At 40.9% G+C, this 24152-nt stretch overlaps 1 protein-coding gene across 8 annotated transcripts in view; it reads left to right on the top strand.

Moving 5' to 3' along the window:
• Positions 1–23631, top strand: part of LOC110983328 (S-adenosylhomocysteine hydrolase-like protein 1) — a 42673-nt gene extending 19042 nt beyond the window's left edge. For 6 of the 8 annotated variants that reach the window (XM_022242530.2, XM_022242544.2, XM_022242561.2 and 3 more), the window contains exons 2-13: positions 8720–8878; positions 9475–9562; positions 10265–10365; positions 11281–11478; positions 12190–12366; positions 13222–13421; positions 13958–14028; positions 14657–14751; positions 15154–15252; positions 15931–16078; positions 16701–16821; positions 17532–23631. In XM_022242530.2, coding sequence (XP_022098222.1) covers positions 8720–8878; positions 9475–9562; positions 10265–10365; positions 11281–11478; positions 12190–12366; positions 13222–13421; positions 13958–14028; positions 14657–14751; positions 15154–15252; positions 15931–16078; positions 16701–16821; positions 17532–17538 — 1464 coding nt within the window. In that variant the 3' untranslated portion in view covers positions 17539–23631. Of the gene's footprint in view, positions 1–3699; positions 3840–6162; positions 6184–8719; positions 8879–9474; positions 9563–10264; positions 10366–11280; positions 11479–12189; positions 12367–13221; positions 13422–13957; positions 14029–14656; positions 14752–15153; positions 15253–15930; positions 16079–16700; positions 16822–17531 lie in introns of those variants that run through there. The other 2 variants (XM_022242570.2, XM_087135645.1) reach the window with 2 other exon arrangements.
• Positions 23632–24152: the final 521 nt, after the last annotated feature.

Raw genomic sequence — 24152 nt, 5'->3', positions numbered from 1 at the left:
GTACATTGTAATCTGCATAGATGTGATGATTACTTCCATGCACGGAGTACATGTATGGGTACATGTATGTAAACATTGGAAAAAGAAATCTATGTCATTTGCAACATTTGTCCAGTTGATTTACCATGCCCAACAAAACCTCGGGGTTTGTGTATACATGTACTAGTACCGTATGTAGGACATGTTCACTGCTGAAGTGTTATTTTAACACAGAACAAATATGGTTGGCCCATACTATCTGGCAGACTATTTAATTTGTCCTTGGGGCATTTTTACATTTGATCACATCTCAGGAAGTCTAATTTTTTCCAGGTACCGGTACGGCTATTTGTATTCGTTACAGGTGCACGTGCATGTAGCTGTTCTTGTCCCTTTATTACTGAATCGTTGGCTGAACATTGAAATGTTTAAATAGAACAGTATATGAAAGATGTACCGATATTCTTTCTAAGTTCAATGTTGGCCCTCATCTGCACTGGTTATATTCAATTAACTCATTATGCCTTGTGTACAAGTGCTCATTTTGGCCCGACTAAAGCAGTTCCATACACGTACTTGTACTTACCGTACTTTCCTTGTAATGAAAAATGATTGAATTGTCACGATCCACTGCAGTAGTCATGACCCACTTGACGAACAGAATTCCCTGATTTGTCTTTTCTTTCCTCTTCAGAATATTGAGGTATAAGTAAGATGATACACAGTAAAACAGGAAAGCAATTTTGTAAATGCATTCTACTGAACATGATATTTGTATGTTACTTCAGGTTACATGTAATTGATTGACTCTCTTAGACGTCAGAATCTCATAATAAAATAGTACAAGTGGTAATTGATCAACCAGTTCTAAAGTGGATGAGTACCTCGTGGGTAATGAAATCTTGATGCTTCAGGCAGAATCATTCTCAAAGTTAAAGATACACATGTACATGTATGTACCTTTGGTTGTAAACTTAGCAAGTGACATTTGGGGAGGAGGTCTAACCCAACCAAGAATTTCTTGATTTACAACTGTACATGTGTTTGTTCGTTGGCTCTGTCACAGCTGTCATAGATAGTCAGGCTTAAATTTCTTTCAGAAAAGTGGTTTATTGTGTGCTCAGGTTGCCTGCAGTGGTAACCAGCAGGTCTTTGGGTTAAAGCTCTGCGTTTGTTGCTAAAAATGTAGACCGCGTTGCTCAATTTGTTTCGTGATTCACAGACATTACTTGTGTCAGTGAACTTGATATTCTTTTTGAAAACCCTTACATGTGCCCTATTGTGGATGTGTCTATCATAATTCACCATTCCTGATATTTGACAGTCTGACATTTTGGCATTGTTTCTACACTTCTTGCCTTGTACCCTGGATTACGAGTTGACACTGACCTTCATGTACTGCTGGATGCACACCTACATACATGTATGTACTTCTCTTGAATGTGTCAGCGTCTATGAATAATTGAGTGAAGTGATATCGCAGTGATGCTGATGATGATGATGTCTGTATGCAGTCATATGCAGATCCTGTTTATCTCTAGCGGTGGTAAGGTTGGCCCAGTTTATGTACTTGCCATAATTAATCAAACCCCAGAAGCAGTGTTGGACAGTGTGTTGTTTATCAAATCAGAGTGAGCAGGGCATGTCCATGTGCTGGAGATATTTTCTAGCCTGGTAAGAGGCTTGCTCTGATGGGACTCCTATGTTAGCCTGTGTAGGAGGTGGCTGCAATCAGAAAAAGTCTTGTCCCAGGCGTAAAACTAAAAGGAATCCCTACATGTATGCACTGTCTGTATGTGCCATGTCCTTTGTTAGCCCATACATGTACATGTATTATGTAGGGCCTGTGTTATCCTTATCATACATGTATCTGTATGTTTTTGAGCATTGTCACATGCATACATGTACATACCGGTACGTGTACATTATGTACATGTACAAGTATTGTACATGTACATAATGTACATGTACATACTGGGTTCTTGCCTCTTAAGTTTCTTAGTTTCTACTCACAGCCTAGGAAACTACTGTCATGCATTGAAGTCCATCATTTGTGAAATTTGCACTTTACAGAAATTACATGCATGTAATTAAAATACCATTCTCTTGAAGTCCCAGCCTTATTTTCCTGTAACTTGACAACGTACAAAAATGACTAATTAATGCAAAGGTGCCAAAGAGAACTGGATTGCTGTCATGCATTTAGACCGGGAAATCCCCCAGACAAGCGCGTTTCAGCTGTACAGAGAATCCTTAGTCGTTTGTTTTGTTTGCTGCATTGTTTGAACTGCCCCTTAACACAGTTTTAAACTTCGTGCCCATGCAAAGACAAGACTTTAATTAAAGTGAGGCTAAACTAGCATGTGGATACACGGGAAATGCACGAAGCCATTAGTTGGCGGCTTCCACAGACACGTGCATTGCTTCCAGACATAGTCAAGTAAATGTAGGTGAGACACGGCTTAGTTGTCAAACTGTGTGGCAGTGCCAGATGGAAGAGGACCGGTCTACGCCTTTGCACTCTTTCCCTACTGTAATCACACCCCCCAAGCTTCTAAGCTACTTTCTAGCTTCATCCGTTCCTGACTTCTCAGGTGGAAACAGATTCTGGCGTGTCTTGCCAGGACGTTAAGCGATTGAAGGCGATTGCCAAATCAGATGGGCATCAGACCCATTCTCTTAAGTGGTTGAATGCCTCTGAGCAAGAAGTCCCAAGCAATACTCTAACGGGGCTTTACTGCAGTCTGTCAACTTGTTTGCCAGGAAAAAGTATCTTTTACTCTTTGTTGAAATTTATTTTTTTTTTTAAATTATTGCACTTTATCTTGTCATTTGTTTGACATAGTACAGGTCATAGATTTACAGGTACATTGTAATTCATTGCCCTGTTTGTTCAAACTCACTGAAAGGACTGTTTGCTGCATGCATTTTTTTCAAGAAATACATTCTAAAACGTAATTTTCAAAATCTTAATCCTGAGAGAATGAACTTTCCTCAGAACTCATACACAAAGATGATTTTGTGGTACAATGGCACCCACTTTTCCCCCTGCATGTACAAGTGTTTACATGTGGTTAAGGTTTGGTCATCGGAATTCAATCTCTACCCCAACACCAGGGGCTGGGGAGAGGGGACTAGAGGTTTTAGGGCTTCGCTTGGGAAGAAAGGGTCACGAAATAAACTGGTTCATGAGTTACAGTGTATGAATTCACATGTACATGTATCATTTCATATCTTATAATCTAGGTTCCTCCACTTTGTTCAGGGTTCTGTCTTTATTTTTAAAACTTTACCCGGACCAAACTGTTTAATCAGTCCCGTCAATTGATGGATGAACACTTACACAAACACTGTCAGTACATTTTGTACCATTTTAAGAAGAGGAGATGCATTTCTCTATGTGAATGTGTACTGTGTCATACAAGTGGATGTACAGAGACACTGTAATGTCCTTATACATGTACATATATATATATACCGATATTTTTAAGCTTCCGTTCCTCTGTACTTAATGCCGCAACTGCATGTGTTATATATTTATTCCAAGGTTAGCTATTATGTTGAGAAGGAAAAAAAACGGTGAGGGAGCGAGCGAGAGTAAATGTCAAGCCATGTTTTGCTGTGGGATTCAGTGACCACCTGAATAAGCTGAGCATTCTCCGCTACACTTCTTTTGTGTAATGCAATAGGGTAGCGTGCAGAGAGACAGGGCAGCAGCAGCGTGCTAATTGCCACAATGTTCTTGAACAAGTACGGTATGCATACCCATAAATTGTCCTGATGAGCTTGTTTGCTGAAACTAAACGTACGTGTATTACTGCGTGCCAGCCGTGATGTCATATTCCTCAAATTACGATGAGGTATGTTTTTTTTTCTAATGTTTACATCAATGATAAAAAATCTGTTGAACAGGGTTCGACCTTAACGCTGGTCCGCTAGCCAAATTCGAGTAAAAACCGTTGCGGTCTAGTGAAAGCCCTCGTCTGAGTAGTCCGGCGGTCTAGTAAAACAGTATTCTGAAATAAGTGGCAAAATAGTTGATTGTGATGCATGCCCTCTAGCTGCTGCTGGTTTTTGAACCAAATAGAATAGAACCTTTTGCAACCAAGAATTGTTCGGTCCCTGGCACCAGCCCAGCTGAAGTAATGCTGAAGTCGATGAATGCAACGGCAGTAAATCGTCTGAAACTTCTGTTCCACAACGCCTTTGCGGCGCGATCCACTTAACTGTGGGCCGTTTACTGTACTACCGCGTGAAGCCGGTACATTTCGACAATGCTGTGACTTGACGTTGGTTCTGCGTACAAGATATAAATCAGCACATGCTTTTATGCATTGCATCGTAGAGGTACATGTAAGTCATGAATATGCATCCCACGCGTATGACATACCGAGTGTGTATGGTGTGTGTATATGCATTACGTTACTATGAATACGCAATACTGATTTTTCTGATTGGTCATTGGTAGTTGTGACACCAGTGATGTCACGGTTGTGATTTCGTGTTTGGTCCGCGTGCTACGGGTTGCACTACACCAAATACGCGCCCGTAGAAAACATTGCAAAATCAGACCGAAATAGTGTTGCCTGTTGACTCTTGGAAAGAGGTTGGCCTCTGTTTTTTTCGCTGGAAATTCAGGATTGTGGCCAGAAGATCACTTTTCGTTTCAATTTTAAGGGGGTTAGCCACGAAAATTATTTTTATTTGCCTTTCCCCAAAGATACCTCCAAAATGGTAGTAAAACTATGCACTCAGTTCTGAATGTAGCCGCCTGCCACTTTTGAATGAAATACCTTGAACTTGAAATTATCAGTCCCAAATTTGCGATTTATAGAAATATTTCTGTGATCCCTCCTTATAATGGCATGTCTTACTGAAAAACCCTGTGGGATCACCAAATATTGATGAGTTCACACGCAGAAATACAACCATTTGGTGGGATGCACCCCACGGGCACGTGCACGTAAACTGTTCATAATGATATGTTTTTTTTCTGTCTCTTGGATTGTGAATAAAACAAACTATTTTTAGCAGGTAACCACTTTGTGTGTTAATTTGCTTGAGTTGAGTTATACTCTGGAAATTCAGAATTCCCATGACCATTTATGATTACTCATCAACAATTAAACAACAGTCACCACCGAGTGCCCACTGTTATGCATGATGTTGGAGCAGAAAACACTAGTGCCAAAAAAGAATGTTGAAATTTGGGGGAAGATGCGGACTAGTGAAAATGCTGGTGGACTAGTAAAAAGTCATCACTGCTGGTCTGGCTGGCAAGAGAGAAAGAAAATTAAGGGCAAACCCTGCACTGTTTAATCAGAAATTACATGCTTCCTGTAAGGATGGAGGAAGTTTGATAAATTTATTCATGGAAAAAAGGTCTGCGATATTGATTTTGGACTTATTTTACAGTATGGGTTGAAGTGTTCTTCATTGGTTTGTGCTATTGTGGATTTGGAGTCTTACTTTTTCTTCAAAAGTAATTCTCAGGAAGCAGAACAGAACAAAAGTTGATTTGGGTCAGGCATTATGCCGTAGATTATTTTCTCATCAACTCTAATATGCTGCAGTAGAACTAAAAACCAAACCAAACTTTGGTATATGTGTACATGTACATGTAGCTGTTAAAATTTATTATTGGTTTTAGCAAGTGATACCTTCATTTCAGTTGTATTTAGGCCACAGTAAATAACTGGCCAAACTGTTTGATCTATTCAGAAAATATCCCTCCAAAAGCAAGCGGCACTTTTTTGAAGCAATATACTCAGCGTGGTCATAATTTCTGGGCAATTAATCATAGTTTGTTGTTCGTGAAAAAAGTCTAAATTCCCTGGTGGTTTGTGTGTAGGAGGTGAGAGTTAATGCATGTACATTGTATATTATTCCGTCATCATTGGCTTTTCAAGCACACTCTTCATACCAGCTCCCTGGTGCCCCGGCAAACCGTACTTTATAATGTCTCGATCTTACATTTCCTTTCACTGATTGATTTCATCGGTTCCACTTTATGATTGCACAGTTCAATCAGACCGTTCTGATGTTGTGCTCGACTGCCTCTGATAAACATTCTTCCCTGAATTATAATCCAGTCCGTTCAATCTTCAGTGGCCGTACACAAAGCTCTTATGGGGGGGATGCTTGTCAGCTGTGCCTGGATGGTGGATGGATCCATATCTTATGCATTCTGGTATCGGCTGTAGGGTAACTAGATCTTTTTGTTTGTACAGCTCAAGCGCTGGTGTCCTTAATACACTTACGTTCATGTACATATGTACATGTATACTCTGAGCATGCCAGCCGTTTGCTTGAAAGCTTGAAAATTCTGCTTATACCAGTCCATGTACACCATATACGTACTGTACATGAAGGGTATGCATTGTTACCGTTACAAAGTATGATTGAGGTATAATCTGCCATCAGTAAAGGAGGATAGACAGAATGTACATGTACACACAGTAGGTAAAGTGAGAGCAGTCCATACGAGTATTGTAAATGTTAACTTGTAGACACATGTACATGTACCGCTACGTGTAGGCCTACGTACTTCTATTCTGGCAGGATTTGGCTTGTTATGTTCCTCAAGTAATATTTTTGCTTAGAATGGTTCCTTAGCTAAAAATAAACCACAGTGTCAACCTGAGCCAGATATGTATGTCATGTATCAGACCACCAGTTCTTCAACAAAGTTTGGTCATTTCATGTAGCTCAATGTACTGTACATGCATGTACATGTACATGTATTTGTAAAAAGTAGGAAAAGGCTACATGTATGTATGTACGTAATGATTCTGTCAAAATTGTAGCAACGTTGTGATGTGATGGTCTGAGTTATGCCCTGTAGTGCCATCGCTTGAATTCTCACCATTTTGAAATGGATAATGTTTGAATATGAAGAATTCAGGTCATATTGTATACATTACATGGGTATTCCAAGTAGTGTGGGGCGAGTCAAGAAGCTGATATTAAGTATGGATTGGATTCAGATGTGCTTCCCATTATCCCTGTTTTTGGCCCTGTGACATATTGACCCAAGCCATACATGCACATCCCTTGTGCAGTCCAATGTTTATTTCTTTTAAATGCAGAGAAAACTACCTGTCCCGGAGCATGTCTGCTGAGCCACTCAGGAAGTTTTGTGTAACTTTTGTTATAAACTCATTGCGAAAAAAAAGTTGAAATTTTCAAACTTGTTGTAGGTGTGGATCCAGGACTGTTTGTGGGAGGGGGCGTGTAATTATTTAGCCCCTTCAGATTTTTTTATGTTACTGGTGCATGTATATCCACTTGCTGCAGACAGGTGGATAAATACAGTACCTCACCTGTGTAACTGATATTTCATTTCTTATTTTATTGAATAGCATCTGAAAGGTAACCTCCTCTCCCCATCTGTGCCTGTGCTGGTTGTGAATTGGTTGTTATTGTGTAAACTAGAGCTCCCCAAATGGGCATTGGGAGTTACACTTGACTTTCCTGGATATTTGAATCAAATTGGAATTTATAAGCCTGTTGGTTGTTGAAATTGCAGCTTTTGTAATGTGCACTTAAAAGGACGTAAATTGTAGAGTACCGGGGAAAGGTCAATTGAAATTTATAATGCCCATTTGTAAGTGAGCCGGATGTGAAGGGCTTATAACAGGATCACAGGTTGTGCTGCATACTGTTACATGTAAATATCCGGGGTTTGGTTGTGAAAAGCTTTGCGGAATGCAGGCAGTTGGCAGTAGCCGGGCTGGCATGGCTGTAGGCTATGACTGACAATGCCAAGTGCACTTGTGCATAAAATGAGTTGTGACCTTTCGTGGTTAGAGTGTATTCTGTGCATGTGTCTGGGTTGAAGAGATCTTATCCAGGGTTGTTGGTTGACCCCTGTGCAGACATTATGAACATGTGTGTTCTCATAATAGGTTTACCGACAAGGGCCTATCAAAAGTACAGTCTGTGTTCTAAAAAAAAAATCACAAACAAAAAATAAGCAAAAACCTATTTATTAAGGAAACTTACTACAATGCATTCAATCTACTTACATACATGTACGTGTATAAATTTCCTTGTATGCAGTGAACCTGCCTTGATTTGAAAGTAGCAAACACTTTTTTGTACTGTACATTAAATGTCTGTTATGGAATCTTCATGCATTTATTCCTCCGTGCTTGATGCCAAGGTCGGTGATACTGTAAGTGCTCGCGAATATGGGATAGATGTACGTGCTTTTTGTTGAAGTCTTAGCCTTCTTTATAGACTGCTAACTAGCAGCAGCAGCTGTTTGAAATTTGATGTACCCGATAACAAGGCAGGTTGTAGTGGTATATTTTACTGTAGGCTTTCCCTATTTCTCAAGCTTGAAGTGTAATACTTGACATACGAAAAGACTTACATTTATGTGAACATAAACCCCGAGAATTTTTTTCGATTGTAACATCAACGATGTAGATGTCTTTTGCACAGCACTTTGAAGGTGAACATCCTTTTTATAATAAGCATTGAAGCAGCTTTTGCTTCTGAAGTGGCCTTTTTTTTTCTGAGAAGGCACTGTTAGGGAATACATTAGTTACCGGTATATTCAACTGACTTATTTTTTAATGCAAAAGAGGATGGATCACTTGGCGAGACGATGATTCCAGCTTCTGTCTCCTAAACCGTTCCCCACGCAAGGCCTCCGCTACAACTCTCTTGTGTATAAAGATTGCTACGCCAGTAGATACTTATAAATATTCACATTTGTCTGTTTGTGCCACAGATCAGCTTCAAGACGACTGGTCCCAGCCAGGGTCGCAGCGGTCGATTCAAGCGCAGATCTCGCTCCCTCTCCCAGTCATCAACAGATAGCTACAGCTCTGGATCTTACAGTGGCAGCTCCTCCGATGAAGACGATGTGTCGCCCCGGGAGAAGGTCCAGGTATTCATTTTCTTCTCATCACAGCATTGCAAATAAATATTGTATTTCCATTCCCACCAGCTGTTGGCCACTTTTCCAGTTGAAGTCAGCCGTGCTGTTTCTCTGAGAAAGGTTTCCATGTTTTTGAAAGTGCCATTTTAGCTTCGTATTTTTTTTTGATAGCGGCAGGACTTCACTGAAATCTCTCCAGAAGTTATCAGACAGAAGCCTTACAGAGTTTCCTTGAGTCTCAAATTCTCTCCCCCTACAGGAGGTTGAGTAATTGCTGGCTGTTCCCACCTTTGACCTGTCAACCCCCCCGTCATCTGTTGCTGTATCCCTCCAAAAAGCGGCCTTTTACGTTATTCATACACATGCACAGATTTGATACAGCAGTTTTCACATGCAATTAAATTTGTAGCAAGTTCACACTATTTTTTTCCCCAAAGTCTGTAAGATCTTAGCTCTGATTCCTTTACATTATTTAATCATTGACCAACATTCCACGAGAAAGAAATACTTTCTTGTTGGTTTTTATTTAAACACGACTCCACACCCTCCCCCAACTTATGCCGTTTTAGTTCATTTACTTGTATCTGTCTCCGTTTCTTTTTCAGTATAACTCCAAGAACTTTAAAGACTTCTGTGTTCGGAACATCAAGCAGGCTGCATTTGGGAGGAGAGAGATTGAGATAGCTGAGCAGGGTAAGCTCCTCTCACTGTTGCCTGGTGGGAGAAAGAATGGGTGGGTACATACATGCACCCCTATCCATTCTCCACAGGTGCAGAAGTTTATGCTGCCCCCCTCCCTTGGATTCTGTGTGATAATAATGATTATTAATAACTGAAAATTAATAATGCGCCGTTTCCATAAAAATGATCAACGACACAGCGATCAACAGTGCAGATGAACTATATGTAAGATCTACATGAACCTACAGGGTATAGGGTTGTTGCACTCACTTATGGGAGAAAAAAAGCTGGTTATCCGGTGAATAAACCATTCCAGATGAGGGCTGGTAATCCGACCTTTCGCAGATCCTCTGAAATACTCTATTAGGGGGTTTAGGATAATTGAGGGAGCTACCTGTAGAATCTATCCTCTCTTAGCTCAAATGAGACTTGATGCCCCTTGAATATTGGAAGTACAAAGAATTTGCCCCAGTTTTGTGGAAGGGTAATGAAGATTACGGATGGTTCCCGGAAGCAACTTCGGAGGGGGGGGATTATGGTCGATTATGCATGGTCAGGATGTGTAACTCTGTACAGTTAGTCTGATCCCCCAAATGATCACTGTTCCTTGATAGCAGCAGCATGAAGGAGAAAAAAAGTGAAATCCTCAGGTTGGATGTGAACCTGGTAGCCTGGAACTCGTAGATTGACATTGTAGTATTCTGTACCCCGCAGAAATGCCAGGGCTGATGTTGCTTCGCAAACGAGCTGAAGGAGAGAAACCCTTGAAGGGAGCTAAGATCATTGGCTGCACTCACATCACTGCCCAAGCTGCTGTAAGTACTGATATGCTGTGCAGCATTCAACAGTAATCTGGCAACCATATTGTATGGCGTGTTTGCATGTGGGTCATACAGACACGTTGCACTTTTGGGGTGCGTTCGAGCGAGCTACTTGTGTTAACACGAGTATACTCCTGAGCGCTCGAGTGGCTGGAGTACAACCCGTGGGTCAGCGAGTATACTCTCACTAGAGGGGGTATACTCCTGCATTCGAGTGTAATGCACATGCATCCTAGTCGTGTTAGTAGGAGTAACTGTGCGAACACACCGTTAACAGGTTAACAGGTGTTTAGGACTTGCCAAGTGCAAGGATGGTACTGTGTTAGTATGCGAGTCATTCATGCCGACTTAGTGCACTCATGACCCAGTCACAATCATCAGCATATGGTGAATATTGACTGACATTCAAGTAATCCTGAGTGGTCGGCGAGGAGAGTATTGTATTTAGCATTGCACGGAAAGCTGCTGCAAAAAAATGCATGTAGTTGAAAGTATTGGCCATGATTTAAATTTGCCAGCTAGAAGCCTGAAAATGGTGTTTGCAATGTGCTTAGAATGTAAGTGTGCCTTGAGTTTCAAAATGTTGGAGATGTGTTTAGTGAGCATGCTGTGTCACATTAAACAAAGTGTTGATTTGGCTTGCTACAATCAACACTTTGAACTTAAGAAACATTAGATATAGTCTCTCAGATCCTTGTGAAAAATTTGCTGGAATGAGGAATGTAACATCCATGCACCGTAACTTTCCTTCACTTTTGATGTTCCTGGAAAGTAAAAGAACCAAGAATTTCCAACGTGGTTCCTGCAAAGATAATGTTTGAAGATTAAGGAAGATTTCTTGCCAAGATACCTTGAGAGTGTCGGTTAGCGGATGTTGAATTCAATGTCATCTCTGGTTTACCTTGCCAGGTGCTGATTGAAACCTTGCACGCCCTGGGAGCCAACGTGAGATGGTCTGCTTGTAACATCTACTCTACCCAGAACGAGGTGGCAGCAGCTTTGGCCGAGGCGGGTTTCCCGATCTTTGCCTGGCGCGGCGAGACGGAGGACGACTTCTGGTGGTGCATCGAGCGGTGCATACTGTCGGATGACTGGCAGCCCAACATGGTGAGTGCAAGCTGGGACGGTTGTAGGGCTTCTTGAAGGTGCATTCATGCCTACCGTGTATGGGTCATCCCTTGAGGTTGGGGCACAATTTGTGACGGTGTCCTTGTTACATGGGTAACTTTTACCACCTGTCATGACCTGTAGAGTAGGTCATTTACTCTGTAAAAATAGCACACACCTCTGTATTCAGCCTTGCAAGATGTATAATTTGGAATCCACATGCAGGGAAATAGCTGTTCATTTTTGTGGAACCCAAGTAACAACAGACACCCTCACAAATTGTGCCCCTACCTCATGGAATGACCCATATGCGAGTGTGAATTTATGAAGACGTTTAAAGTTTTTGAGCTGCAAATTTGCAAAATGTGAATACGGGTCACCCTGACTAATTTCCCTGGGACTGCATTGTTTTCCTGTGAATGATTTAAAAAGTCAAATTCACACCACAAGGATGATTTCACTCTTAATTTTCCCCAACTAAATAGCATTTTTCGATCCCACAAAGCTTTTGCATGAGTAATAGAAAGAGTTGGTACATTGGGACAGCCTCGTTTCCAATACATAATTTATATTAGTGTAGCACACAGAAATTTTGTTAATTGGGATTTTTACAAGACAGGATAGTTCAAGGCCTTCAAATCCTGTTTACCGTGCTGACAACCACTAAGGAGAAGTGGTGATTGATTCCCCTTTTGCCTTGTCTGTCTCCAGATACTTGACGATGGTGGGGATGCCACCCACATGATGCTCAAGAAGTGTCCGGAGACCTTCAAGCTGATCAAGGGCATCGTGGAGGAGTCAGTGACCGGTGTACACCGCCTCTACCAGCTTTCCAAGTCCAACAAGCTCAGTGTGCCGGCCATGAACGTCAACGACTCAGTCACCAAGGCGAGTAGCTTCCTGTTCTATCTTTCATTCCCTTTCTGATGGGGCGTAGGACGGATGAAAAGGTCAGGATTTGCAAAGTGAATGTAGTAAATCTCACTGGTTGTGTTGACTGCCTGAGCTGGACCAACAGAAGGGATGTTTATCCCAAGGTCAGGAAGCAGCGAGCGAGATTGACAACGAGAGTGGAAGAAATGGGGTAACACACACTCACTGATGATTCACGGCTTATTTTATGTTGACTACTGAAACACCCTCAACACTCTTGAGTCGGCTGAAGGAAGAACGGAACACTGGCTGCGTCCTACACGTAGCCTACATGAACTGTCAGGAAGGCCTATGTGAATATCTTGGCCCACCACAATGGTGCAAATACCTGTGAGCTCTTGCTCTTACGCGTCTCTGGCCAAGCTGATGAGAGGCCGTATCACTAGTAAACCTTTATATCCATGGGCCATCTCCCTGTTGCCGAATACCGGGTTGCCTTTGGTTCTAAGTTTTCTCACACAAATTACAAGTTCAATCCCCTTTCAGATTTTACCGAAGACTAATTTTGACAAAGAATTAAGTTACAAGGTGCGAAGGCCTAGTACTTAGTTTTTGTTGAGTGGAGGACCTCTACCACTCCCGTTGTAATTTGTACGTTGTAAACAACCTACTTTAAAGGGGCAGTTTGAGCTCACTGGGCTTATAGGAAACATATCATAGTTATCAAGTTTCAATTTCATTCCTGTGGGAGAAAAAAACACAAGCAAAAAACAAAAACATCTTATGGTGGACAGAAAGTGTAAGCAGTGGAACCCCAAAAAAGGGGGCTGACGTCTGTGTCTCTTTTGATTAATTGTGTCATGTCCTCAGGTGAAGTTTGACAACCTTTACTGTTGCCGTGAGTCCATCTTGGATGCCCTGAAACGTACCACTGACATCATGTTCGGAGGCAAGCAGGTGGTTGTGATTGGCTATGGCGAGGTCGGCAAGGGATGCTGCGCTGCCCTCAAAGGGCTGGGCGCTATCGTCTACATCACCGAGATTGACCCTATCTGTGCTCTTCAGGCCTGGTATGTCAAACGATGTAGAAAATGGTCACATGCGTATAAACTTATTAGTAATACTTTTTTGTGGGCACTGATGGCTGCGTTGTTTTCAGCAAAATTTTTTCGAAAGCAGAGCAGATGATGCAGAGGATTGTGGGTAGTTCAGCTGCTGTCGTCAGTCTACATGCATTCACCCCATATGCTCTGTGTATGTAGGAAGCACTAACTACACGTCATAAGGCAAAACAATTATCTCAGTTTGAGCTTGAAGAACAGGCATTTTGCAGATAGTTGAGAGGTTACCAGAGACTTTGGATATGGCGGTGGGTGTAACTGAAAGACCCATCTCACTTCAGTCATTGGTGAAGATGGAACAAAACGAGACCATGTCCAAAAGTTGTGGCTGGAGCAAGAGTTACCTTGTGTGCCTCTCTGAGTATAACTTTTATTGTATAGGTGTTTGGTTCACACAATTTAAGAAACTTTAACGAGGTAGTGGACCTATTGTTCTTGAATTGTGTGTAATGTTTATTGCATTTATGCTTCATCTTCCCTCGTAGCATGGATGGTTTTCGTGTTGTAAAACTAGACGAGGTGGTTCGCATCGCTGATGTCATCATCACGGCTTCTGGTAAGTGAAAAAAGAGAGTTGGACTGGCTTGGTTTCCTAGATTCTATGCTCCTTTGCATTATAACATTTTAGTTACAGATAATTATCAACACTGGAAAAAAAGGCAGAAATTTGTAGATCTCCCAAGTATTTAGAAGTTTGAAAATTGTTGAGAGCTCCTTTTGTAGTAAACTGTGTCAGTTGTAGCACACAAAAAGAGTATGGAATTAACTTGAGCATTTTTTTCACCTTGTTGCCAACATTCTTAGTAACAACCAGATTGTCCAATTTCAAGGTTTCCAGATATGTGGAAAGCTGATACCTGCTCTGATAACTTATCTTAGGTTACTAGACCAGAAACTTTGTCAACAAAGGTCCTGTTGACAACCAAAATGCAGAGCCCATATTTAGCATGCCGAAAAAACAAGCATCCCCCCCACGTTAGATCGTTTTGGGGTTGCGGCATGCCTGAAATTCCTTGAAGATACAGAGTAAACTCGCCCCGTTTCTGTTTCCATATATTTCCATTGTCAAACACATCGTAAACATTTTTTTAATTGAAAGAAAGGGTTGGTTGACTGCCAGCAGGCACGTCTAGGTAAAAAATGTTGATTTTATTGTTTTGATTTTTTTGTGGTTTCTTGTATAGGCAATAAGAACGTGGTGACACGTCAGCACCTTGACCGAATGAAGAATGGCTGTATCGTGTGCAATATGGGACACTCCAACACCGAGATTGATGTGGTCAGTTTCCAAGCCAATTTCTCACTCCCTAAAATGTGTTGTTTTTTGGGTTAAGTTAAATACGTGCTCACCTCAGAAACTAATGTTGCTAGCAATTTTGGGTTCCCAGCTAAAAAGACTTTTGATGTATATTTATTGTGACTGGTTTTCAGCTGAATACTGCCGAGTACAGAAGTTGTCTGAGTGGTAGGTTTCTCAGCAGCTGTTTTAAATCAGAGCATGTTAAAATGATGAGCAAGTGATTAGCGAGTTCATCCATGCTTTGAAATCAGAGATATTCATTCAAATTTATGAAGAAAAATGTTGTAGCCTTCCTGATTTCTCAGACCCATCAACGCATAAAAATTGAAGTTGTTCTCCTGTTCCATTTTTCTCCCCGGTTACCGTCGTCCGGTCTTGTAGGACAGTCTTCGTACTCCGGACTTGACATGGGAGAAGGTTCGTTCTCAGGTAGATCACATCATCTGGCCTGACGGCAAGCGCATCCTGCTACTAGCTCAGGTAAGCATCCCTCCCCTGTATCGTCAATCAAGCCAGCCAGCACCGGCTGACACAAGATGGGGGTTTATCCCATATGGCCAAGTCAAGATGTCTGACCTATGCAGTGCGAACTGGTGGTTAAGCAGCACAATTATTTACCCTCATTTGCCTTTGTAACTGCATCAAAACAAGCCATTAAGAATACAACAGCCCAGAAGCTTAAACCAACAACTTGTAGAGTTCTGTCGCAGCATTCTCTTCGTGAAGTAAACTGTCTCAATATCTGTAATTCTAACCTCACAGGCATTTTTGCTAGGCGGCGTCGTCCTGAACCTGAGAAAAATTTGTTCTCTGCTGGAAGTCATTGATGTATATTTAGTACTTAAAATGTCAAAGGACATCAAGTTTGGTGCAGAGAAACAGTGGCTGGGCTGTACTTTCATCAATCCTGTAAAACCTCCTCGGGTTAGGGGGTATCTTGAGAGGTTAGGGTTTAACTACTGAAACACTTTGCTGCTAGAACCCCCACTGCTCTTGTCGAAGCTTGCCTTCTGGACTGAAACTCAAAATGAAAGGACCTACCAGTGTCGATGCAAAATTTGAAATTTGAAAAATTCAATTCATTTTAAATTCAATGTGATATCCTTCCCACTTGATGCATGCTCAATGTCCTGATTTTGTAGATGTTGTTATTTTTAGGGTCGTCTGGTGAACTGGAGTTGTTCCACAGTTCCTTCCTTTGTGGTATCCATCACTGCCACTACCCAGGCATTGGCCCTGATTGAGCTGTTCAATGCCCCTCAAGGACGCTACAAGAAGGATGTCTACTTACTGCCCAAGAAACTCGGTGAGTGCTCCCCTTTGTCTCTGTCCAGATAATTCATCTCATTCTGGAGATTTGCAAGTGGTACTAAGACAAGCCAGGGATTTAGAACGTCCTGCCTCATCTGAAAATCTCCAAGAATCTCAAGGAAAGGAACTTCCTGAAATGTCCATTCTGTATTGATTGTACAAGTTGCCGTTTCCACAGTTTCAAGCTGCTGTAAAATGTGGGTCAACCAAATCCTGTTGTACTTCTAAAAGTGATTTACAATGTGAACCCTGATGCCTGTAATGGTAAATCAGATTGCCTTGCCAAATTTGAAGTGTTTGTAAGCTGAAACGTGCTTGGGGAGTTAGAGGAGAATGGTTTCTAACTGGCCCAGTGGAGTAGAAAGTGGGTAGGAGAAATTGAACACAACCGCAGAGATGGCAGTGATCTGGATCAAACTTAACAAAACTTTGAAATTTTATTTGTGATTTCAAAATATGAATTCCCAAATGCTATTTGCCACTGCAACTTGACATGATTTAGAGTATGTTCCTTGCATAGAATGGTTCAGGTAGTCGTGTCAGCCTTGTCCATTGCCAATAGTGCATTGACACTGGCCATTTCTCACATCAACATGTCTTTAAATCACTCTCTCCAGATGAGTACGTGGCTAGCCTGCATCTACCGGCATTTGATGCTCACCTGACTGAGTTGACTGACGAACAGGCCAAGTACATCGGTCTCAACAAGGCTGGCCCCTTCAAGCCAAACTATTACAGGTCAGTGTAATGTGACAATGAGGTCGTAGGTCAGGGGTCAGGTGTACCAGCTACTGATCTCATGACGAGGTTTGCTGTATGCTTCAGAGAACACCTCTTGTTGTTGGTACGTCAGATCTGAACCTTGGCGTTGTGTGAAAAAATACGGCCGTAGCTCAATTATGGCAAAGTTTACCTGCTTGCCCATGAAAGGAAGATGTTATCGTTGCTCACTGTGAACTTTGTGAAGGTTATTTGGCCTAGTTCAGTTTTCTAGTAGTATTAGCCTTATCCGCATTACCTTCTAAGTGAAACGTAAGAAAATAGATACAGGAACAAGACTTCAGCTTACTGCGGCTCTGACTGATGTTAGTGGCTCAGTTAAGCCTAATAAAGGCACTCAAACTTCCCATATTCAGTAGAAATTATAGGATTTAGATTGTAAAAATGTTCCAAGTATTGCAAAAGGACCAAGAAAGAAGTGTAAGTCCTAGTCCACCTCCTTTTCCCAACATTTCCTGCAGACCTGTGATATCTTGCAGGTGCAAGCACACAGTCTATTCCTTGTTGAAAGTACCAAGCCAGCAGAGGTTTACTGATTAGATTTGACTCAATCCCAACACAGATTCCTGTTTGAGTTTTGGACTGGAACTTATGCCTGAGGAAAAGTGAGATTGACAAGGCTGTAGTCTAATTGGTGAAACTGACGAGCATGTGTTATCTCTCCATAGGTATTAAAAGTCTGAGATGAATCCATCATTTTGAGGACAAGCCTGTTAAAAGACGAACGAGTAACATTGTCAACAGACTGACTACTGTAGCATCCAGGTAACAACAGAACATAAAAAAAGAAAGAAAAGCATATAAACGGAACTGTCAGTAATTTATTAAGAAATAAAAGGAGAGAATGGATACTAATGGAAATGATAAAATAATGTGAATAATACCAAATTTGTGAAGAGGAAAAAAAGGTTATATTTAGTGTAAATCTGTGTAAAGAGAAATTGGGCTTGACTTTTTGGCGAGGATTGTTTTTGTGGTAGAGCTGAAAGAGCCGCTGTTTCTTTAGAAAAACCATTTTATAACTGACCTAGTTTGACTTGACTATTCTTTTCCGATGTTAAAGGAATGACTTTAAGCATGTGGCAACCGCTTTGCGCAAAGGCAAGAAGTGAGATAATGCACTTGTGCAGTTAGACACATTTTTTTTTGTGGGGGCTAGGTTCCGTGTAGTGAGGCTTTTGGATGTGTGCCAGACTTTTTTGTACATGTTTAAAAAAGAAGCAATACTCTGAAGTTGACACAAACCACATCACACACAGTTTGCATCAGTTAACGCTGGTTGGTTCTAAGTATTCATTCAATATGTGGAAACTATGCTTTGAGCCAAAAATTGGCCAGGATGTTCAGGAAAGAATCTGTTAGATACAGCGTAAGTGCGGTGGTTTACTCTTAAGTGGAACTGTAGGTTTTCACCTGGATAAAAGTCGTGACTTCAACCCCTTTTGCCCTAAAAGAAGTAGTCCTAAACTTACATCCACCTGCATGTTGATACAACCGATACATTTCTAAAGAAGTTTCCTCCCTGCCCAAAGTGTTCAAGAATTGTTGAATACAGTGAGTGTGTTTAGAGGTGCACAGATTTGCATGTACAAATCAAACATATTTTTAGCTAGGCGTATCCGTCTAATAGTGATTGGCTATTTACAAATGTGAAGGAAAATTGACTCCAAGCAGTAAACCCATCTTGTATTTAGCTGACTTTTCTTCTACATCAAACCTTGGTCTGATCTTCGTTAGTTCTCATAGGGCATTAATAAATAGACGTGTGTTGGCTTCATGTATGTCTGACATATTTGTTGACAGGACCGCCTATGTTTGAGTTTTAGTCAATGGGTAGGCTGGAAAAGGGGGAAAAAGTCATTTGTGAGTTGAATGAAATTGTAGTATGAGCTAAAAGAGCTAAAACGCTATGCCCAATGTCATAGCAAGTTTGGCAGTGATCCAGTTTGGTAGTTCAACTGTGCATGCTCCAAATGAAGCATGTTGTAGGTATTTGGGAAATTGAGTAAACGTGTGTGCGAGGCCAGCAGAATTGTGGCGGCTGCCTGTTGACTCGCATGCACTGAAGACATTTGAGTCGGTATGACGTCAGGAGCTTTGTTCTCAAATGATCTGACCTTCTAGACTTAACCGAACTGGCTCATTAGCAGAAAGTATGTGCCACTCATAGTGGAACTGCCCCTTCAACAGTTTAGGCTCCTTGAGTGGCATTTCCCTATTCCTGCTCCCTTGTTCCTGTGCATAGATGCTGTGTTTTTGTGCACATTCCGGTGAACTTGACAGTGAATATTCTGTGTCATACTCGTGTTTGTGTGGTACTAAAAGGAAACTGGTCGGTATAATGCAAGTTGTGTAAACCTTGTGTTGACAAAGCAAGGCAACATTTCTCTCTACTCTCCCTGTAAAGCACCCTTTGTAGTAACATTCTGCTGACTTCCACAGTCAAGATTGCACCAACACTTACATTTATGCGGACAGCAATATCACGACATTGGGCCTAAACGATTCTAACGCAAGCATCCCTTGTCAAGATCGGGCAAAATCTCACGGAAAGATTGACACTGAGAAAGAGCATTTTCAACATTGTGTGGACATGCATGTTATTAGCATTGTCACTTCTGTGCAAGTCTGTACAAGACACATTGTCTTTTTGTAGGAACCTACTTAAACTCAAAATTTGCCCTACTGGGCAAAATCTCACCCAAATTTGACACTGAGAAAGAACATTTTCAACATTGTGAGGACATGCATGTTATTGGCATTATCACTTCTGTGCAAGTCTGTACAAGACACATTGTCTTTTTGCAGGACCTACTTAATTTGGAATTACTGAGATAAGGAATATAATTTCAAAACCAGTTTCATACAAATTAATAAAAAAGAAGCATGCTTTGCTCGATTACTACAAAATCAGGGAAATGAAAGTTGGCAACATGGGTCTCATTTTGAACATCTTAGCTGCACCTTCTTTTTACCTTATGTGACACTGGCATTGTAAATGAAAATTTGCAAGTAAAATGACCATTGCTTAAAAAGTATTATATCTGTATTTTCCGGTACATGAACTTTGTAGACATTACCTCAGAAAAAAGTACCATTCCTGTTCAACAGCAAACGGTAATAAGATAGTCCATCACAGTGTGTGCAGTATCTCGTTCAAGTTTGTTGGTGTATTTCTGTTTTTCAGCGTAAAGTAAACCTTACTATCAAGGAAGCATTTTTTTTTTATAAAAGGTTAGAATTTGAAGGCGTCTTTGACGGTCTGTTTTTGTTTTCTTCCTTGACATTATGACGTATTTCTCGTATCGTTTATATTTTGTTTGTCATTGAGCAACTGTTTATTGTTTGGTTGGACCAACAGTGATAACAATCAGGAATTCACTGTCTCATAAATGAGAAATAAGCATGTGATTCTGATTGCATCTTGTTGATGTTTAAAAGACTGAGGAAATAAAGTCACCTTCTGAATCGAGAAAAGCATAAGGTTCAGTTACTGAAGCTTCAGTAGTTTTGAAACTTTGACCTCCATAGTAATGACAGATCACAGCCCTAAGGCAAACCCCTGAATATTGCTCAAGTAGCTCTTCACTTCGATATTGTTTCTAACTTACCGTAGTTTAGTTTGCTTTCCTAGCACAGTGTGGTGGTATTTGTTACAATATAATCAGTGGTCTACTTCTGATCAGTGGGAATAAAGGTGTGTTATTAAACATTGCTTCAATACCACAATCATGCTTTAACTTTAAAGCAACTTGTTCCAAAATACTCTCTGTAGTACATTTTATTGAATTGTCAAAGATCACTCCTACACCTTTCTTTAAACTTGTGTTTTTCCTGTTAAAAGAGAACTAGTTGTTGTTAGGAACACTTTCTGCACCTTTATTTGAACATCCATTTTTCTTTTGTGAGGAGTCCACCACCAACCATAGTTTTAGCAGCATTTTGGTTAAAAACAAGGAATCTTTTCTTAAAAGCAATAAGGTACCCAACTCATGGTTATAAAAATTTTGAACATTTCTAAGACACAAAGCCTCTGGAGGCTTAGCATGGTAGCCATCTTGCAGGGCAGTTCTTTTGTTCCTCAGGAAAACCTCCTTTGTCCGTACCCTGTGAAACAAAAGCACTGGCCTGCAAGATGGCAGCCATGCAAACGTCTATGGAAGTTACAGAGTATTCGTTATATTAGGTTCAAAACCACTTTGGATTGAATTAAAATTAGTCAATTGTAAATGTGACAAACTCTTAATAAATCATACAGTAAACTAAGTAAAGCATTAATTGTGACAGCTTTCCTTCCAAACATTTGAAGCATAGGGCCAGTTGTCCTTCCTCCATGATTAGACCAGCCTACAAGAGCAAGTCTTGCTTAGTAAGGAGAGGTTACCAGCAAGAATATTGTTTGATATCTATTACATTTCACTGGTTGTCGGTCAATCTCTACTTTTTGTTTTCTGCTGCTGCATGAAAGCTGGCAAAGCTGTAAGTGTGGCTCATCGTCCTGATTATTACCAGTGTGGCTTGGTATGAACTACTGTACAGATTGGATGCAGGCACCATGAACTGACACTTGGTGGTATTTGAGTGGGCTCCTTTTGCACAACTTGACTAAACCTTGTCATTCTGGTTGTAACAGTGCGCTTGCATTCAGTGCATTTTTGTTTTCACAGAGTGAAACTTTTTGGAGTGCCCACAGTTGAAATGTTTGCAGATACAGATTCTCTAAACCTTACAAGTTTTCCACTACATGCTTGCTTGGTAGGTGGTGAATACCCAAATTATTCCATGTGGTGTCAGTGTTGGCAGTGAGTATGCATTCCCTGGTGTCAGTCCGCAAAACCAAAATTGTTTATTATGCAGTGTCACAAAGTGTCCGTGCGCAGTAGTTATATTTCAGTTCATGAAAATATACATTTTGACATCTGACTTCTACCTCGCGTTGTAATGTCAAAAATGAGGTAAGCCATGATGGCCCCAGTCATTTGACCTTACTTTGTGCATCTTGATACAGTGGTTTTGGTCTGGGTTGGGTTGGCATTCCTTTCTGGGAAAGAGAATGATGGTTTTAAAAGTGGTCTCTTTTATCCAAAACCATGGAGAGTGGTGAGGATTATCCACTCGCTGCCGGGGAACCCCATTTGGAGCACCATGGGTTTATACACAGAGCGGGGGTGCCCGAAATGAGACAAAAGAACTGGTCCGTGTAATAAAAGACAGTACTTGGAACAAAAGACCTGTTGCTGGGAATTGCAATCATTTTTTGACTTGCATTTTTTTAAGGTAATCCCTCACTGTTTTTAAACAGTATACCACTGTTTTGGGCAAAGCTCACCCGCGGATTAGCACCACAGACAAAAGTGCTCCAGGGCCCCATTGACACAGTGACACAGCCCTCCTGCATGCTAATCCAGCCGCGTTTGAAAAGACGCCACTCGCATTCACTGGGGACAAAGGAAATTATGCATTACCTCACAATTGTGGGCTCTCTTTACAGGGCGGCAGGCCTGGCTGAAATTCTCAGGAGTCAATAAATTTTGCCTGTCAACTTAGAGTAGCCACCAAATAGTCATTCGTGTGGGTGTAAATGGCCATTAAATGAAATTATGAATTTTTGAAGAATTTTGAAAACTGAAAATCTTGAAAATCTCTCGTATGTGTGCACTGCATTTTTAAAAGCACCCGGCAGCAAGTGGTTAAATGCCAACCTGGTGGGCAAATGACTGGAGAGGTTGATTTTGGGATTTTCATGCCAAGCATCACTTCACATTTCTTGTAATGATTCTACCTCTCCAGGGTGTGTGTAAAATCATATTGAAATCGGATGATCCCAGTTTGGGTTCAAGAATAAACTAGATACATGCATTTCATTTTCATTGATTTCCGTATAGAGAATTTCTGATTTTAACAGCTTTTGATTGAAAATGCATGGGAAAGATCTGGGTTATATCTTTTCTGACATAGTTGATATTTAAATTTATTCACTGATTAGCTTGTCAAGAATTTTTTTGAATACTCTTTAAATGACATTTCTGGTACTTTTTAATTTAGGTAACAGGTGAGGACTACTTTTCACTGTTCTTATTCTTGAATTCTGAAACGCACTATTGAGGGCCTAAAAAGGGCAATGTGTGGACTTTGAAGTAACAGCTGTGAGGGCCGTACTTTCGGACAGTTTTGTGAAACTGTCAGAAAGTTGGTTTACTCCAAATTCTCAAAAGCATGTTTCATTAAATGATGTTAGGGAGGGGGAGTTGAGGGGGGGGGTCTTACTTACCTGCAGTTGGGAAACCAAGTTGACTAACAGAAGAAAACACTTTTTGACTGACAGTTGGTAGAATAAAAAAAAAAGCGCCAGTATTCTGTCTTTACTTCTGCTGAAATGTCCTTTTGTTAGTAATCCATCTTCCTGTTTTGGGTTAAATCGGTAAAGATGACGCAGAAATACATCTAGTGTTACTAACTAAGTGACACAGAATGTTGTCCTTTGACTTATTATGCAAAAAATCAGGTGATGAGTGTCACCAAAGCATTTTCAAGTTGCCATAAATGGTTATCAATAGATCGACTAGTAAAATTTGGTTAAATAAATCTTATGCAATTTGGATATTTAACATTCTGATACTTGAAGTGTGTGCAGCACCAATATCCCGAGCCATTTCATCTCCATGTTGGTTGCTTTTACCATCTGATGATTCGGTAGATTTTAGCTTCAATTTAAATCAAGGATCCAATGGGTATTATGATTAAAAGTGGAAAATGATGGAATAGTAAGTGTGTGTGTGTGTGCCGTTATATCTGTGTGTTGTGTGAAATGTTCTGTGGAATGACCCGTGGTCGCATTTCATTTTGGGCAAGATTCCTTTTCAGGAAAATCTGAACCAAATGGGGGGGTATTTAAGGTACCTCTAAAACAATTTTTAAGTTTTGGTGCTCACAGTTACCAAGTTTTTATTCAACAAAGGACCAGTCCCCACAAGTAGAAAGCAAGTAGGTGTGTACCTTTGTGCGTTTGCATACCCAGCCAAAGTGATTCATATTGCAGCATTTAAAGTCAGGGGAGTCGGGTTGGTGTAGTGGCTCTTTCCTCGCCTTCCACCTCTGCGACCTGGGTTCGAATCCCACCTAGGTCAGCATGTGGACTGGATCTTCAGTCCATGTCTGATTCCGTGGGTTTTCCCTGGAATATTTATTTATTCAGGGTTTCCCTCCCACCTTGTCATTTCATTCTGTAATTGGCATTAAATGCGCTGTTGGATGAACAGATATAAGTAAATCAATGCAAAGTATATAAC

The sequence above is a fragment of the Acanthaster planci genome, linkage group LG04 (genome assembly GCF_054643075.1).
Source record: "Acanthaster planci isolate LZ-2023a linkage group LG04, COTS_SCS, whole genome shotgun sequence".
Taxonomy (NCBI): Eukaryota; Metazoa; Echinodermata; class Asteroidea; order Valvatida; family Acanthasteridae; genus Acanthaster; species Acanthaster planci.
This window is presented reverse-complemented; position numbering and strand designations above follow the sequence as displayed.